This window comes from Aphelocoma coerulescens, chromosome 12, assembly GCF_041296385.1.
Source record: "Aphelocoma coerulescens isolate FSJ_1873_10779 chromosome 12, UR_Acoe_1.0, whole genome shotgun sequence".
In the NCBI taxonomy this organism is placed as follows: Eukaryota; Metazoa; Chordata; class Aves; order Passeriformes; family Corvidae; genus Aphelocoma; species Aphelocoma coerulescens.
In genome coordinates, this window is record NC_091026.1 from 4,907,775 (window position 1) to 4,923,851 (window position 16,077).

At 49.0% G+C, this 16,077-nt stretch overlaps 2 protein-coding genes across 6 annotated transcripts in view; one reads left to right on the plus strand and one right to left on the minus strand.

Annotated features, from left to right (window-relative positions):
• The first annotated feature begins 44 nt into the window (after positions 1-44).
• C12H3orf18 (chromosome 12 C3orf18 homolog) lies at positions 45-11,173 on the plus strand. 4 transcript variants are annotated; one of them, XM_069027721.1, is made up of 6 exons: positions 45-131; positions 1,484-1,772; positions 3,796-4,191; positions 5,498-5,523; positions 7,067-7,196; positions 8,480-11,173. In XM_069027721.1, exons 3-6 carry the CDS (start codon positions 3,958-3,960, stop codon positions 8,558-8,560), a joined length of 471 nt encoding a protein of 156 aa, XP_068883822.1. In that variant the 5' UTR covers positions 45-131; positions 1,484-1,772; positions 3,796-3,957; the 3' UTR covers positions 8,561-11,173. The 4 variants fall into 4 exon arrangements, with proteins under 4 accessions (XP_068883822.1, XP_068883824.1, XP_068883825.1 ...); XM_069027723.1 differs by having other exon boundaries at positions 1,484-1,647; XM_069027724.1 differs by having other exon boundaries at positions 1,484-1,647; positions 3,800-4,191.
• Positions 11,174-12,030: 857 nt separating this feature from the next.
• The window catches only part of LOC138117675 (high mobility group protein HMGI-C-like), a 51,690-nt gene continuing 47,643 nt past the window's right edge, over positions 12,031-16,077 (minus strand). For both annotated transcript variants that reach the window (XM_069028203.1, XM_069028204.1), the window contains one exon: positions 12,031-14,817. In XM_069028203.1, coding sequence (XP_068884304.1) covers positions 14,735-14,817 — 83 coding nt within the window. In that variant the 3' untranslated portion in view covers positions 12,031-14,734. The remainder of the gene's footprint in view (positions 14,818-16,077) is intronic.

Genomic DNA, 16,077 nt, shown 5'->3' on the forward strand with positions numbered 1-16,077 from the left:
GGGCGGGGCCAGCGGCGGTGCGCGGAGCCGAGCGGCGCGGCCCGGCCCGGCCCCCGCGGCCCCGGGCGCGGCCCCCGGCGGCCGCTCCGCCCGCGGCCCCGGGAGATCGGACGCTTCGGCGGGAGCGCGCAGTAAGTGCCGGCCCCGGCCGCCCCGGCGCGGGGGACGCCTCCGGGGAGGGGCGGGCTGGGCTGGGCAGGGCCGGGCCGCGGGGGTGTCCGGCCACGCCGTCCTGTCCCTCCCGCGGGCATTACGGAGCCGGCACTGCGGAGGTGCCACGGCCTTCTCGGGTTTTTCCCCATTCCGTCTTCCGGGAAAAATCCAGTCCGGGTTTTCCCTCCATTCCGTCTTCCGGAAAAAATCCAGTCCGGGTTTTCCCCCATTCCGTACTCCAGGAAAAGTCCAGTCCGGGTTTTCCCCCATTCCGTACTCCAGGAAAAGTCCAGTCCGGGTTTTCCCCCATTCCGTACTCCGGGAAAACTCCAGTCCGGGTTTTCCTCCATTCCGTACTCCCAAAAAATCCAGTCCGGGTTTTCCCCCATTCCGTACTCCGGGAAAAGTCCAGTCCGGGTTTTCCCCCATTCCGTACTCCGGGAAAACTCCAGTCCGGGTTTTCCTCCATTCCGTACTCCCAAAAAATCCAGTCCGGGTTTTCCCCCATTCCGTACTCCGGGAAAAGTCCAGTCCGGGTTTTCCCCCATTCCGTACTCCGGGAAAAGTCCAGTCCGGGTTTTCCCCGGTGCCGAACTGCGGGCCCGAGCCGGCTGCACGTGAGCTGCGGGAAGGGCCCCGCAATCCGGTACCCGCCTGGAAACTTTTCCTCGGGCTGGGGAAGGGGGGGCTTCCCGCAGGGATGGAGCCGCGGGGCAGCGGTGGGGTGGCACTGCCCGCACGGGGACGGGGCGGTCGCTGCTATTCCAGCGTGGGTGACATTGCTGGGGAGGGTTCCCGCGCCTGCTCCAGGGTGGGATGGGGCCGCGTCCCTCTCGGACAGCGGGAGGGTGACAGCCAGAGAGCTCCGGGGCAGCTGGCAGACACGGTCGGGGCTTCCCCGCTGCCCTAGAGCCTGGTCAGCTCTGGAGCTGAGGTGGGGGAAGCCAAGAGTTCACCCAGTGGGAAGCTACGTCCCGTTGCCAGCAGCAACACAGTGCCGCTTGCATTGCTGAATTACTAGACACAAATCTCTGCTCCTGTCACACCCAGAACGAAACAGCAGCAGAGAGAGATTAAAACCAGGACTAAGAAAAGGTTCAAGGTGCTCCCAAAACAACTTTCTTCATCTCAGAAGTGAGCAGCACCTGTCAGAGATCAGTTTGGAAATGCTGGCTTAGGAGAGAAACAAACGTGTTCTCCTTATTCCCAGACCCAGCAGAGCCCAGCTCAGAGCAGTCCTGGCTGTGTGAGGAGCTCTCTTGGTGCAGTGGAACAATGCCAGCTGGCAGCAGCTGAGGAATCTGGTTCCTCTTCTGTTCTATTTGTGCAGGGACTTTGCTGGAACCTGCCAGTGATAGGTAGTAGCTGTCCCCGGCCCTACAGCTTCCAGCAGAGGTTTGGAGTGTGCCCAGCCTGCAGATCAAACTTCCAGCACCAGGATGACAACTGGGAAAGGAAGGTGGTGGGAAAGATGATCCACCCCAGCTCTACCGTGTAAGCTGTGGGCCCTGGGCCATCCTTGTGTTCAGCCTCCCCATCTGACTGTCTGCAGCCTGGACCAGGAGGAGCGGGGAGCAGAAACAGCCCTATCTGGACCTGGAACTGGTTGTCTAAGCCAGGTCAGAAGCCTTTGACACAGGACTGTTTTTAGAGCTAGGTCTGTGGGCATGGGAATCCTTCAGCATGAACAGGACACCGAGAGCAAGAACAAGAACCCCCATTCTCCCTAGACTAGATTTTCAGCTGGCACATTTTAGCCCAGCCTTTTTTGGTTTCCAAAACTGATAGCACATTCAGCTGAAGGCCTAATCCATTTTGTTTCCAAAATTTAGGACCTATTCAAGATCTAGAGCCATACTCTGCAAAACCCTTGGGCCTGCTCACTCCTTTCACTTAGGCTCTTTTTCCACTTTTTATTTCCTTGGTAGTGGCTTTTTTAAAACTGGGTATTATCATTATGGAAAGTTTCCCTGACTGGCACAAACTGATGGATTCTGCCTGAGCAGCTGCTCGATCTGCTCAATAATTCCTTCCCTTTCCCTGTTGGGCTGTTGCTGCTGCTGCTGTTGTTGTGACACTGATTTCAAATTTACCATCTTTGTGCCCGAGTGTCCACTACACCTGAGCTCTGCTGTGGTCAGTAATGGCTGGGGAAGTCCAGGTGCCCTGTGGGTTAAGCAGAGTGCAGGGTTTAATGGTCAGTGAAGGGCACAGCTGCAATGAACTCGTGACCCAGCACAGTGTTAGGAGGGCCACACCAGAACTGTTACTATTCACATTTTTCTGGAAACTCTTGGGAGTTTGACAGCTCCCACAGTCTCCCAGACACTTCAAAAGTCCCCTTTGCTTCACAAAGTTGTTTCCAGGAAGCTGAGGCAGACCCTGAATGTGTGGCAAGGCATTTACCTGCTCAGGGAGCTGCAGGACAAGTTGAGATGACTGCTCCAGCTGCTGACTGACCACAGCAGAGCCTGGTGCTGCTGGCCTGGGGGGGTTTCCCTGCTCCAGTTGTTAGTGGCAGATGTTGATCACACTGCTCCATGCAGTTGTGGTCAGCAGGATGGCATCACAGCATGGGAACTGCACAGTAACCTTGCCTGGAATAGAAGGGAGTGGAGCAGAACAATGGCTCCGCTTTGCAGGCACATCTTCTTCTGTTCAGAGCTCATTAACTCCTCTGTCCCGGCTGCATTCCAGCCCAGAGATGCAATGTCTGCTAAACTGCAGGGAAATTACCAGAGAACTGCCACAGAAGTTCTCAGGTCAGCTCAGCTCCAGAGGTAGCTGCGTTTTCAGGGAAGCAACTGATGATCTAAAGTTACATTCAGTGTTTTTATAAACAAAGTGTGCAAATACTTCCCATAGGCTCATCCCGTGGTATTTTGCAACTCTTGATCATTTGCACAATAGAAGTATGAAGCAATTAAAGCCTTTCATGTTCTCAGCATGAACAGATCTATCAAATTTCACAGCTCCAATCCAAAATTGAACTAATTTTAAAATTAATATTGATAATTGTCAGTGCATGACTAATCTTGAGTGGTGCTTTCATGAGGGATTGAGAAATACTTGGTGTCTTAGATGGAGGAGTGATGCAACCCACCCTTTCCAGAGCACATGGGATGAGCAGCAGTGGGGCAATGGATAGTGCAGGGACCCACCAGTCACCAGTGACTACCACAACAGGGAACTCGTACTTTGGATTCAATAAAAAGCATCCTCAGCTATGGAAGCCTCACAGCTGAGTGTCATTTTATTGGGTATGTACCCACTGAAAAGGGGATCCATGCAACTTTCCAAAAATTAAAAATAAGAGACAGAAGCAGGAAAATGCTCTATCCTGGGGCAGATAGAGACCACCTGGTTCAGCCTAGGGCAGACTGTGGACAAGGGTTCTGAGGTTGTCCCCACACAGACCTCCAACTGACTGCAAGGAGGCAGAGCTGAAGCAGCGAGGGCAGAGTTATCACCAACTCCCAGTGAATCAGGCATGACTTTGGAAGATCTCAGTACCCCGAAAAAACCTTCTTCTTATTTTGAGTGGGCATTCAAAAACTGTTCTGGTGGATTGGGGAACTGTGGGAAAGGTTGTGCCTGTCTCCAAGAGCTCTGCACCATTCATCTGTTCTCATTCCCTCCTAGGCAGAGTCCAGTGTGGTTCCTACCCTGAAGAAAACCCATCAGTGGTGGTGCTACAGGAGAGGTCTCACGTGAGGGCCCTCGACAGGAAGGACAGCTCTGCACTTCTGTAGCCGATGGGAGAGGACAACAGCTCGGTAACAGGAGCTACCAAGAGCTGGCAGGATGAGTTACAGCTCACCCTCTGTGCATGACTTGCATCACAGCACCCCCACCACAGCCCAGCCAGACCCAGGGACAGCTCTGGATGTGACTGTACCAGAAACAGCCACCGTAAGCCCTGAGACTACCAGTTTCAACAGCACCAAAATCCCAGATGTGGCCAGCACTGGACCTGGCATGAGCACCATGCTGCTTTCCTTTGGGATCATTACTGTGATTGGGTTGGCTGTAGCAATGGTAAGAGAGCCCAGCTAAACATTCCTGTCTCTTGAGGGTGGAGGGTGGCTAGAGGTTCTAGGACTGATTTGCATAGAATAATTTCTTTGCATTCTATTAAAGTCTCACCCAAAACTGCTGGGAACTGGTAGTTCCTGAGGTTCCTTTCTTTTTAAGGCCTTTGTCCACTGTTCCTGTATTTCTGCAGTCTCCCTGAGGTCTGGTCCAAATGGGATGCTCAGCAGGCTTAGGAGAGGGCATATGTAGTATCAGTATTTGTTTTTAATAGCAATAGGAAGTTCAATTAAAACAAAGCAGATTGTGTTCTGACTTGTTACCTGGAACAGCTGCATTGATTTAAACCTTCTCTTGGGCCTCACAAGAAAGTTTATCCATATTAACTTTTCAAGCAGACTGTTGAAACCATGTTAGTCTCCCCTGTGGACATGGAATAATTCTTTTTGAATTAAAGTGGCCTGAATCCACCTCAGCAAGACTCACCCTGGACTGCATTTCCAAGGTTCTGCTTGCTGGGTATCAGTCCTTGAGGGTTTGGTGTGTCACTAACCTTGCTATTAATGCTGTGGGCAGAAGCTTTAGAGACCAGAGTTGTGTGCAAGGGCTGCAGCTCTCCTTTTGTTATGTAACCAGATCGTTTCCCTGCCAACAGAGAACAGAAGGTAGCAGCAAGCTCCCATTCCTCGTATGAGGAAGGGCTTCACTAATACAGCCATCAGAGGAGCCTACTGCAAAATTTCATTGCAGGCCCCAGGAGGAGTTTTTCCAAAAGCCCTTAAGAAAACCTGGAAATGGTCAAAAGTTCCCAAGAGCAACATCCAAGGTTCGTAGTTGTCAGAACAAGGCTGTGGAGGCCCAGAGCCTCCCTTTCTTCCCAGCACAGGCTGACAGAGGCAAGTCCCTGAGCATGCCCTCCCTCTTTGCTTCTTCCCTTTGTACTGGGGAGGGGGTAGCAGCACTTCTGCGCTGTAGGAAATCGACACATGAGAACCACAAAGGGAAGCTTTTTCATCCATATACGTCCTGCAGCCACAGAAATGTGCTGAGCTACACCTGATAATACACCTAATACTCTTACTCCTACTAACACACCTAATACCAGGCCACTGAGCACTTAGACATGATGTGCTGCCAAGCTCACAGTGATGCATATGAAGTGTCATTTTCATTGTCACTTCTCCCTTCCCCCACTTCAGTGCACAGTGACACCAACCTTCTCTGCCTCTCCTCTGTGTGCCCAAAATTTCTCTTCTCAGCTATTCCCCATCCTACTGGGACTGCTGTAATGATGCTTCTCTTTCTCCTTCAGGTTCTATATATCAGGAAGAGGAAGAGGTAAGTAACATCTGTTGTTGGCTGAAGGGAACTCAGAGCTTCAAAATCTAGAGCAAGCTCAGAAGGAGATAGGGAGATGGGGAGAGTGAAAGCGATGGCTGTGTGAGAACAAGGCTGCAGGGAGCAGCTGTGTGGGACTGAGGCACTGCTGCACTCCTGGGACTGGCCCACCTTCTGACACCAGTGTGTCAAAGACTCCTCCACAGCTTTGGAAGGAGAATAAAGCTGAGCAGGAGGAGGCCAGGGATCCTGCAAACTCATCACACTTCACCTATGAGATGCACGAAAACAAAGGAGAGGGTTATGTGTTTATAAAGAAGCTGGGAACTCCATCATGAAAGGTGTGGATCTCAGGTTTCAGCCATTCCCAGATTCCTGTGCTTTCCAGCAGCCCAGGCAGTGACAGCAACTGGCAGCAGCACAGTGCAGAGATGCAGCTTCGGCCCAGGAGTTAATGTCTTAATTTCCTTGCTAAGCTCCTGGCTGAAAATAGAGAGGAGAGCAGCAGGCAGGGAGAAACATGTCTTGATTCTCCTGTCTCACAGCAGGGACTCTGGTGAAGATCCATAAGCTGTGGTACCTCCTCCCTCCCTGACTCCTTGGGGCAGGCCTGGCCAGGCCACAGACTTCCAGAAAGTGCTGCTGTCCGCTGTAAAATTTCCAAGCCCAACACCAAAGCCCGGGTCTGGGTGCTGCTGCAGGAGCAGCCAGTGCTTGGCCTGTGAAAATAGCACTGCTGGAGATAATGGTTGTGCTGGCAGGCCCTTAGAGAAGCAGGGGAAGAGTGTGTCATCCTAACACTTGCCAAAATAGATATTTGTGGTGACACTGCCAGTTACTGCTTGTGTGTTTCCTTCTACCACCCTCCAAAACTCAGCTATAGCCAAAGGCAGGACTCAGTGTTTTCCCAGGAGCCACCCCATCCATCATCCATCTCTGAGGAGACCCCTTGGGTAATAATTCATAGCTCTGTCTCTTGAAGCAATATACAAGAGTAGGAACAGTGGCCACAGGCATCAGCCCCCTGTGAGAATCTCTCTTTCCTATTTTCTATTTATTGTTTATTATTTTTTATTTAATTTTGTGTACTTCAGCCCCAGAGTTAAAGCACTCTCAGGCCACTGCAGCTTGAAATGAACTGCTGCTGGCAGACTGTGACATGGCAGGATGGGCTGGTGTGGGCAGAGGGACGGGGGAGAAGTCACAAAATGCCAAGCCAGTATGTTCCACTGTTTCTTTTGTCCCTCCACATAAAGCCTAATCTTTTAAGGTCTGCAGGAACTTACATCCTGATTCCTCTGTGTGTAAATGCCTGCCAACATAGATTAGTGATGGCAGTTAATCCCTGTAACTGCACTCTGGGTGTCTTCCACTCCTGCCAGCTGTGTGTAGTAGGTTCTTAGCCTCATCCAGCAAGAGCCATAGGAGCAGAATCCCTGTGCAGCAGGAGCAGCAGCCTGTAGAAGGCCTCAGCAGGGGGGTGGGGAAGCAGCCTGAGCTCTGTTCTTTTCAACCAACCCTTTCCCTCCCCTCCCATGGGCAGGCTGGAGAAGCTACGGCACCAGCTCATGCCCATGTACAACTTTGATCCCACTGAGGAGCAGGATGAGCTGGAGCAGGAGCTGCTGGAGCATGGGCGAGATGCAGCATCGTCCCAGGCATCACAGAGCAAGGTAGGCAGCAACACCATGAGAGTCACTACAGCCACTGGTACCTGCACGGCTTTTGTTAAAGGGTCAGGGAGATTTTGTCAAGGGCTGCAGGGTAGGGAAGCCAAGTAAGACCTGAGGAGGACTTCTCCATCTCTGCCAGCCCTGGAAATAGGGACTTGAGCATTTTGGAGTGCTTAGGGTAGACTGAGGAGTTAGGCAGGTCTTTGACAGGAGGCTCTCTCCTTCCCAGTGTAACAAGAGGTAGGAGAAATAGGAAAGAAGGACTTCTCACCACTGTTTGGGTCCAGCTTCACAGTGTTTTCTGTTCCCTTTGTCACCACCACCACACAAAAAGTGCTTTTAAAAGAGAGCCAGCAGGGATGGTTGGAACAGGCTGTCTCTTACCCAGTGACACAGCTTGTCCTTAGAGTAGACACACCTTTTCTTTCATGAATTCCTCTCCAGCTGCTCTGTGTTGCCCATGTCATCCCCTGCTTTTCCTGTTCAGGAGCAGGAGTTCTTCCAAACAGTTTCAGTTTCCACACACCTTACACCTTCAGATAATCTCTAGCAAGCTTGGTTTGGGCAGAAAGGGAAAGAGGAGATAATAAATACAACTATAATTATAAAATACTTACCTTAAGACATTCTCAACCTGCTAAAGAGCACAAAGATGTGTTGGAATATGAAAGATAATCAACATCTGGAACATAATAGTTTGGAAAAGCAGGAAATGTGGTGTGTAAAAGCAAAGGATCTTATCCTCTGAGTAGCACATACTAGGACAACATCAGATCCCTCTCTTAGTCCACATAGGGGGCTTACCTGGAGGTAGTAAAGGGGGGAAATTGTAAGGCCAGAATTAACCTTAGCACAGTAAAACCAGATCCATCCTCTCCAGGGACTGGCCAGCAGGATAACTCAGATCCCTCTTGCTAATGCTTGGGAAGTACAAGACTATAAAGATTTAATGTAAAAGGAGAGGGAGTCTAAAACAACAGCTCAAGCTCAGGCAATGGCACATTTCCAGGCCTTCTTGATATCTCAAGCCTTTTCAGGCTGCCTTGCATATATAAATAGTGAGATCCAGTAATCCAATGATGTGGGGATTTTAAACTGGCATGGATGTGCTGACTTACTCTCCAGCCTGTAGTATTTTCCTGTCACAGCCTTGTTAATGCCTTGTTAGCCAGGCAGCCTCCCCTGGAAGGGGTGAATGCAGTTCCTAGTGTGCAGCCTGTGCCCAAGCACAGCCCTGAGCCAAGGCAGCCGTGCTGGCTCTCAGCTCTCCTGCTCCCCTGCAGGTGCTGCTGACAAGTCAGGGAGCCCTGCAGAGACCCAGCCGCCTCGTGTTCACAGACATGGCCAACGCCATCAATGCATGACCAGGACCTGCCCTGCTCCAGGATCCTGCTGAGAACAAGGAGGATGAAGCCAACAAAGCAGTGACTTCCCTCAAGCATGGCTGATCCACCGAGCCCAGCTGGTCACCTGTTGGTTTGTGTTACAAATGGGCACGGGAAGTGCCATCACTCTGGGAAGCCAACCCTTTGTAAGGGCAGTGGTGATTTTCTGCTGTGTCTGTTACCACTCTAAGGTCTTGAGCTCCAGTTTCTGAGCTGGCACTGCCTGGTACCACCTACCAAGCTTTGTGCTTAGGAACAGTGCCTGCCTTGTACAGATACACCTGTCAGAGCACAGAGCTGTGGTCTGTGGGTCAGGGAAGGAGAGAGGTGCATGTTTCAGAGACCTTCTCCCCTGGCTCTGTGTGCCCAGGCCCCAAGGAAAGTGATGGATGGGCCTCTCTGCAGTGACCACAGCTCTGGCCAGTCCTGGGAGGGGACTGGTGGCAAAGCCTCTTTGAGCCAGGAGAGCTGCCTGCCCCAGCTGAGGGGTGACCTGGGGCACAGCAGGGAGAACACAACCATGGGATTATCCCCTCCCAGGCACATGGCTGCTGATAAATGTGCATCAGGGTGATGGTGAAGCGTGGGGAATTCACTGGCTTTAAAAAGTGAAGCTGTGAACATTTGGCCACTTACATCTTAACTGAGAAAGTGGCTGAATATCCCAAATTAGAGCTACTCTATAGACAGATTTCACACAGCTAGAGGCAGGGACTGTCACTGTCTGGCTACTGGTCTTAGGAGTAACAGTGCTTGGGCCACAAAGAGGAATTGAGCAGAACTGGGGGTTCCAATACCCCCTTATCCCCTCCTGCTTTGGCTCAGGGTAGTTTCTGCAGTGCAGTGTTACCCAGGAAAAAGGATTAAGCTTTGAAATACTTTCTTTTAAATAAGGAAGAACATGTATTGGCTCAACAACAGCCCGATGTTTGCCCCCAGAGATGACTAACAGCTGGTTTGTACTTCCTTACCTGCCAGGACCTGCAGTCAGAGCCTTCTCTTCTTCCTGCTGAAGGGAACACAGAGCTTTGCGTTAGCCTCTGCTCGAGTTACCTGCTAGGAACAGGTAGGTGGGACTAGACAGGTAAGCCAGGGGTTTCCCTGTAAGCCCTGAAGCATCTCTCTGCGTGTGCATCCTTCAGGGCTGCAGGAGTAAGAGAGTGCAAAGGGTCTCTGGCCACCTTGGCATGTGGCACTGCAGTGTGGGGGCCTGTCCTCTGCAAGCCTTTTGATGGGCAGTGGCCCCAAGTGCTGCAGACCAGCACAGCAGCCAGGGACCAGCATCAGACCCAGCCATGCACTGATCACCTGATCTTTGTGTGGTACAGGCATTTGTCAATCAGATTGTATTCCATCCACAGCACCAGTTAAAAGGGAATCAGGGCAAGCCAAAATTTGAATGCAGACCTCAAGCTTTGTGCAAGGAGATGTTTCAGAGTGGCAATTCAGGTGTCATGTGCTTTGTTGCAAGTTTGGACCTGCCAGTTAGTTTTTGTTCTCCCACCTGTTTTCTTTTCTTCCCCCGTGTGATTGTTTTTTCCATATTCATTAAATGCAGACTGTTTCCTGAGCATATGCCCCTGACCCCTGCAGGGCACAGTACCTTACCAGCTCTTCTCCTCTTCTACTGACACAGCTGCCCTCAGGGCAGCTTTGCAGGGCTAAGTTGCTTTAGTTTGTCAGTATCCAGCTGTCTTTTTAGAACTAGGGATTTCTAGGAGTATATTAGGGGGTTGGAGTGTGGAAAACAGCCTAGCCCCTCATAGCCAGGAGATGTGGCAGGAGGCACTCCCAGGCTGCTGCTGTTTGCCCCCAGGGATGCTGCTGGGAGGAAGGTGCATGGATACAAACACTCAGTGTAATGCAGATTAGGGCCTTAGAATTTGGAGTCTGTCTGTGGGTATTCCCAGTGATCAGCTGAGAGACAAATACATAAATACATCACTACCCACACACACACTTCCCATCTCCTCCAGGTGCTCAGTGAGAGCAGCCACACATCTGATTTCTCCACTGCCTCTCACCTTTCCATGCTCTGCAGCAGTACAGGGATGCAAGTGGCAGCAGGGGTGTCCAGCTGTCCTAAATTGCAGCATTTTCCACAGAACTCTTAGGATTGGAACTTTCATCTTTGTTTTAAGCTCAACAAAAGGCAAGTGTGAGCTGAATTGTTTCCTCAATGCCTCAGCCCACTGCATGCCCTGCTCCCAGCTCTGTGTGCTGCAGTGGGAGCTGCCCAGCAGTGATTCCACCAGGCCAGGTGCAAACTATACCTTGGTCCATGGTTTACTGAGATAAATTCTGTGCAACAAACACACCAACAGAGGAATTCTCTTGAACCATCCTGCCTGTGGTGGTAGGCTTTGTCCTGTGATGACTGCCCTTAGAGTAAAGAAGTACAGATAGTAAGACTAAAAGAATATTATGGGTAATTGCTGGGCTCGTACTGGAGTATTCTTTTAGTTCCATAGCACCTCCTCTCTCAGTTCTTGGAAATATATGTATAATTTAGCAGAAGCATTATGATGTAATTTAATTCAAGTGTTTCTGTGTTTTAAAGCATTGAAATATAATTAAACTATTTACATGAAAGTCTAGTGTGATTGTCTTTTTTCCCCCCATCATCTGCATTTTCCCACAGAAACTGCTGGAGTGTATCCCCAGTATCTGCTGGTAATTTGTGTGCAGTGAATTCTCCTGCTCTTTCAAAAACTGAACTAAGTGTGAAAAAACTTGGAAGGGGAAGCTCTGTGGGGGTCAAAGTTTAGTGTCCCATAGCACAAACTCAGAGCTCTTCAGAAAGGCTTGCTGGAGAAGTCAGGAGGGCAGGAGCTTCCAGCTGCCAGTCCTGGGCATCCAGAGTACAAAAAGAAATGCCAGTTTAGCCTTAAGCTGAATTCCTGCACAAACCAGGGGTTCATCAGCTCACCTGCAGCTCTGCCCAGGCCGAGGGGAACAGAACTTGATGACATTGGTGATGTAGTTCAGATTTGCTTCTGCCTCATCTGGCCCACAGCCCCAAGACTTGGGACTCATTAGGAAAACTGTCAGATGAACAAGAGGCAATGCACAGGCAGAGAATTAATTGTACAAAAAGCTCAATAGCTGTATAGCCCACAGAACAATGTGGGGCAGAAACACTCGACTGTGGAGACATCTGGGTGTACACATGAAGCAGAACTGGCCTGTGTTCCCATCAAGCCTCCAAGGCACACAAAAGGATGGAATTAGGCACCCACATTTGGGCTTAGGAGCCTGTCTGATTTTCTCCATGTGTGATTCCTCCTGCTTATTATTTCTTACATCAGCCTAGGGCTGCTCCTCAACGACCAAATTTTTGTTTATAATCCCCAAAACCCCAGGTCAAAAGACACTCACCTTGTCCAACAATGTGTGTATGTGAGCTGAGGGTGTTGCACAAGGAGGAGGCAAAGCAGGAGCCTGAGGGGCTTTTGTTGAATACCTTTATTTAAAACAAACTTCAAGGCTAATTTCCAAGTTGCCAACACTCTCTGTGCCTTCACCAAAACCATTTATGGGAAACTTCCAAACTTTGCTAGATAACAAACCTCGTTCAGCTCCTGTAACAACTGTAATGACCTCTTATTTTTGGCCAAGTCAGACCAAAACTGCCTGAGCTTAAAAACACTTGACATGCATTTGCTTAAGAGGTAGGATTTGTCTACATAGAAAAGGTAATTAACTATATGGGAAATAAAAATGTTTATAATTTCAAAAAAGACAATCCAAGTGATCCAGTGCGAGATCCTAGCTGTCTGAAGATGTCTGGAATTCTGCCCACCTTCCACAAGCATTGACTTCCATTCTAATTCTCTGCATAAACATGGAAGCTGAAGTTATGCATTGGGATTTCAACTACACTCAGAAGAGCTCCTGGAAGAGTGGAATTCTGTTCTCCTCCAGCACTTGCATTTTTATGGAAATAAGTTCTCTACTGTGGTTTTTCAGGAGAGTGTTAAGAGGTAGTAAAGGCTAGCTTTGGTTTTTTTTAATTTCAAGAGAAGTACTTCGTATGCACATCCCAGGAATACTGCTGACCTAAAGCAAATGGATTTACTATCTAGCCAAGGCAGTTTGCACCCCTATTCCAGGCCACCAGCTGAGAAAGGACTGACTGATGTCACAGGAAAAGCTTGAGTCTCTTACAGATGTAATCCCTAATCCATTAGGAGAAGCTGAAGTTCCAGTCTCACACAGTAACAGCTACTGCTCTCAGGTAGCAGGGGTTAATTAAATAGGCAGTACAGCCTTGCAACGAGAGTACTGAGCCTGCCAATTCAACTGAAAATCAGGCACAGAAGTTGGTAAAGTATTTTGGTTTGCTACTGGAGTGGCCTTTGAATGTAGACATGAACTGCAGCTGAACTTGTGTGTGCACTGAAGAGCAGCAGAGTTCAGGGGAGCACCAGCTGCACCTTCTCATGTAACCATCAACAGTACAGATTCACTTGTGTCATGTCCCACCTGGAGTTACCCCCACAGCAGGAGCTGGGGATCAAACTGTTCCCATATCTGGCAGCACAGCTCATCCTATAGCACAGGATTTAGGTCAGTCCCTGTGATCTAATCCATCCAGTCCTTGATTTCTCTGCTATTTGGTAGTGGAGGTACAAAGATTACCTGTGATGCAGTTTTCTGCTGTGACCACCAAGCTCCATATACAAGAGAGTGCCCTTAGGGCAAACCAGACACCCCACAGAATTAGGACTGGGACTCTCACCACTACTAGCAGAATTAATGGGATCAAGACTCATCAGTACTAAACTGGGTGGACTGGAAAAAATTACCCAAAAGGAAAAAAAAAACCCCACTTTTCACCCCATTATCTCTCCAATCAGCCTTTCTTCTTAATTCTGCAACCATTTTCTTGTGTTAAATAAATACCTGCCAAGGGAACAGAATTCTGATGAAAAGATAATAAATGAGTTCAATATATATGGCCATTTCATGGGTTTCTGCTATGCAACACCATAAATTTAAAGCCAATTATGTTCTGTTTAAATATTTAACACTGTAAAGCTAGCCAATTTTACATCCTGTCAGAGATAATTGAAATACCCACTTTGTCCCTTAATAGGCAAGGCAGAACATCCAGGAGATGGAAAATACCACCGGGATTTCAGTTTGCAACTGGATATTGGAAATACCCTCCATTCATCAGAATTTAACAAGTTCAGCTCTGACACCAAAAGCACAAATCTGCTAACAATGTGAAACTGAGAGCAGCCAGCAACAATCTCAAACCAACTGGCTACTGCTGTCTCTCAAAACTAAACTATCACCAGCTTTTATTTGCATAGTTGTGACACTAGAGGACCCCCCACACACGTGTTAGGGACTGAATTCAAACTAATTTAAAATTGAATCCTGAGGCTATGTAAGGAAGCAACTTTTGTATAACTGGTTCTTTACAGACACTCCTTTGAAGGGATGAAATCCAGTGCCTGTGACTAAGCTTGTAAGCACTGTGCACTTGGAGCTGCTGTCAAACTCAGGGGGAGAGCCACCTGGCCAGAAGAAGTTATAGGAGAAGGGCCTGAGCTGCTCATGTCAAGACAAAAATTTCAGAATCAATCCCTAAGACATCAGGGTGCAAACTTTACCCTAAAGCACCAAACCACTGGCCACTGGAACAGCAGCACAGGACAAGGTTTTTCTTTCTGAAATAATCAGGAAAGGACTCAAAGGCTGTCTTTCAGATGCAGTCCCTATGGGCAACAGAGCAAAACTTAACTCCTGGCACTCTCCATCAGTCTGCCAGAGGTGATAATGGCAGACCAGCTCAGCCATTAGCTGTGTAAATAGATTTCCTTTCCTGTATCTGTATTGCTGAGTCAACACTACCTTTCTGTTAAAATACTGCTTTCTGTGTCAGGGCAAGGCACCAGGTTATCCAAAGGGAAATGAATGTATCACAAAAGACATACTACAAACTGTAAAAGGCATCTCTCCAACAAGGCATTTGCCATTTCTTCCCCTAAATCCCTGTTTGGATGTTTGGGGTAAACAAGTCCACAGGCAACAGCTTGGCTTGGCTAAAATTATCACAAATGAAGAATCTGAAATACAGTATTAAAAATCCTGCTTGCTTTCCAGTCCTCTGGCTTCAGCAAGACATGAACAGGTGGGATGCTACTGAGCTGCAGCAGGGATGTTAAGACATCTGCTAAGACCAGTGGTTTTGCCGGACCTGGGACCATCTTTTCCAGTGATGCCTAAAGAAAGATCATGGGAGAGAGAGGGTTAGAGCTTTGGGTCCAGGAGCCCTGCTGCCCAGTACACCCCCTTACAGAGCCAGTGCAAGGTCGAGAGGTGACAAGGATCCATTCCCACTGCTCTTGTACCAGCTCCAGGCTAAATGGAGCTCCTGACACAAATGGTTTCCCTGGCAGCAGGGCTCAGCATGAGGCTTCTGAGGGCCCAGGAGTGACAGTCTGTGTGAAATTGTCTGGTTTCTGCTCTGCACACACTCATCAACCACCTCTGCTGACAGCAAGTATGTATTTCTTTGAATCCTCATGAGACACAAATTTCCAAAGTGCCCTACCCAATATTAAACATCAGGGAAGTAGATGTGCAGAATGTCTGAAAATGATGTGAGTGGAGAACGTTTCTGGCTATACAGGCTTGCTCTGATCTGTGCCTCACCCCTGGCTTTCAAGACATCTGAGGTGACCACTGGGGCAGCAGAGGGAACAAAGTGAGACAAAGTTATATAGGGAGAAGAACACAGGGAAGGAAGGACAGACTTTGCACTGGCTCTTGGAAATTTTACCATAAAGCAGCCTCTTTCCCCCCTCACACCTAGGGTCCATTAGCTAAGCACAGTTAGAGACAAGCCATGTCTGCTTTTGTGTCTTAGGAGCCTATGAAATGAGATCCATCAATTCTTCAGTAATGGTACTCATGGAAAAAAAAAACAAAACAAATGCTTCTTGACCCAGAAAAACAGAAAAGTTAATGCTGGAGTTCTGATGGCAGCATCTGCAGGTAGCAACACAACAGAGCCTGATCCATTAACAAACTCCTGCCTGCTCTTGGATAACCTGGCGTCACCCATAACCAGTGACTTGGGAAAACCAGAGCTAGAACCCCAGGCAAAGGCCATGGGAAAAAACCCAACTGGCTTTAAAGCAGCTCTCTGCCCCACTGCAGGATTGCAAATCTTGCTTATTTCTGATTCAGCTCTTCCTATGTCTTGATTTGCCCCATAACAGACTGAAAGGCAGTCAGTTTTATTTCAGCAATTCATGTTAATGCTGCAGACACAAAGCCCAGGGCAGATGTCTTTCCCACTTGGAGTTGTGCAGTGTACAACCTTCAGGATGGGCAAGCACATGTACCCTCCCATCCCCTCCCTAGTACAGCATCTCAAAAATCCCCACCTGGAAGCAAAGAGCAAACCACCAAAGCCCTCAATGACCAATGCTCTGGCTGTGTCTATAGGAGAAGATCATTATGTGATCACAGACTCC

Coding starts and splice junctions, on each gene's coding strand:
- C12H3orf18 (XM_069027721.1), top strand. CDS start 3,958: ATGAGTTACAGCTCACCCTCTGTGCATGACTTGCATCACAGCACCCCC. Junction 4,192..5,497: donor TTGGGTTGGCTGTAGCAATG/GTAAGAGAGCCC, acceptor TTTCTCCTTCAG/GTTCTATATATCAGGAAGAG. Junction 5,524..7,066: donor TATATCAGGAAGAGGAAGAG/GTAAGTAACATC, acceptor TCCCATGGGCAG/GCTGGAGAAGCTACGGCACC.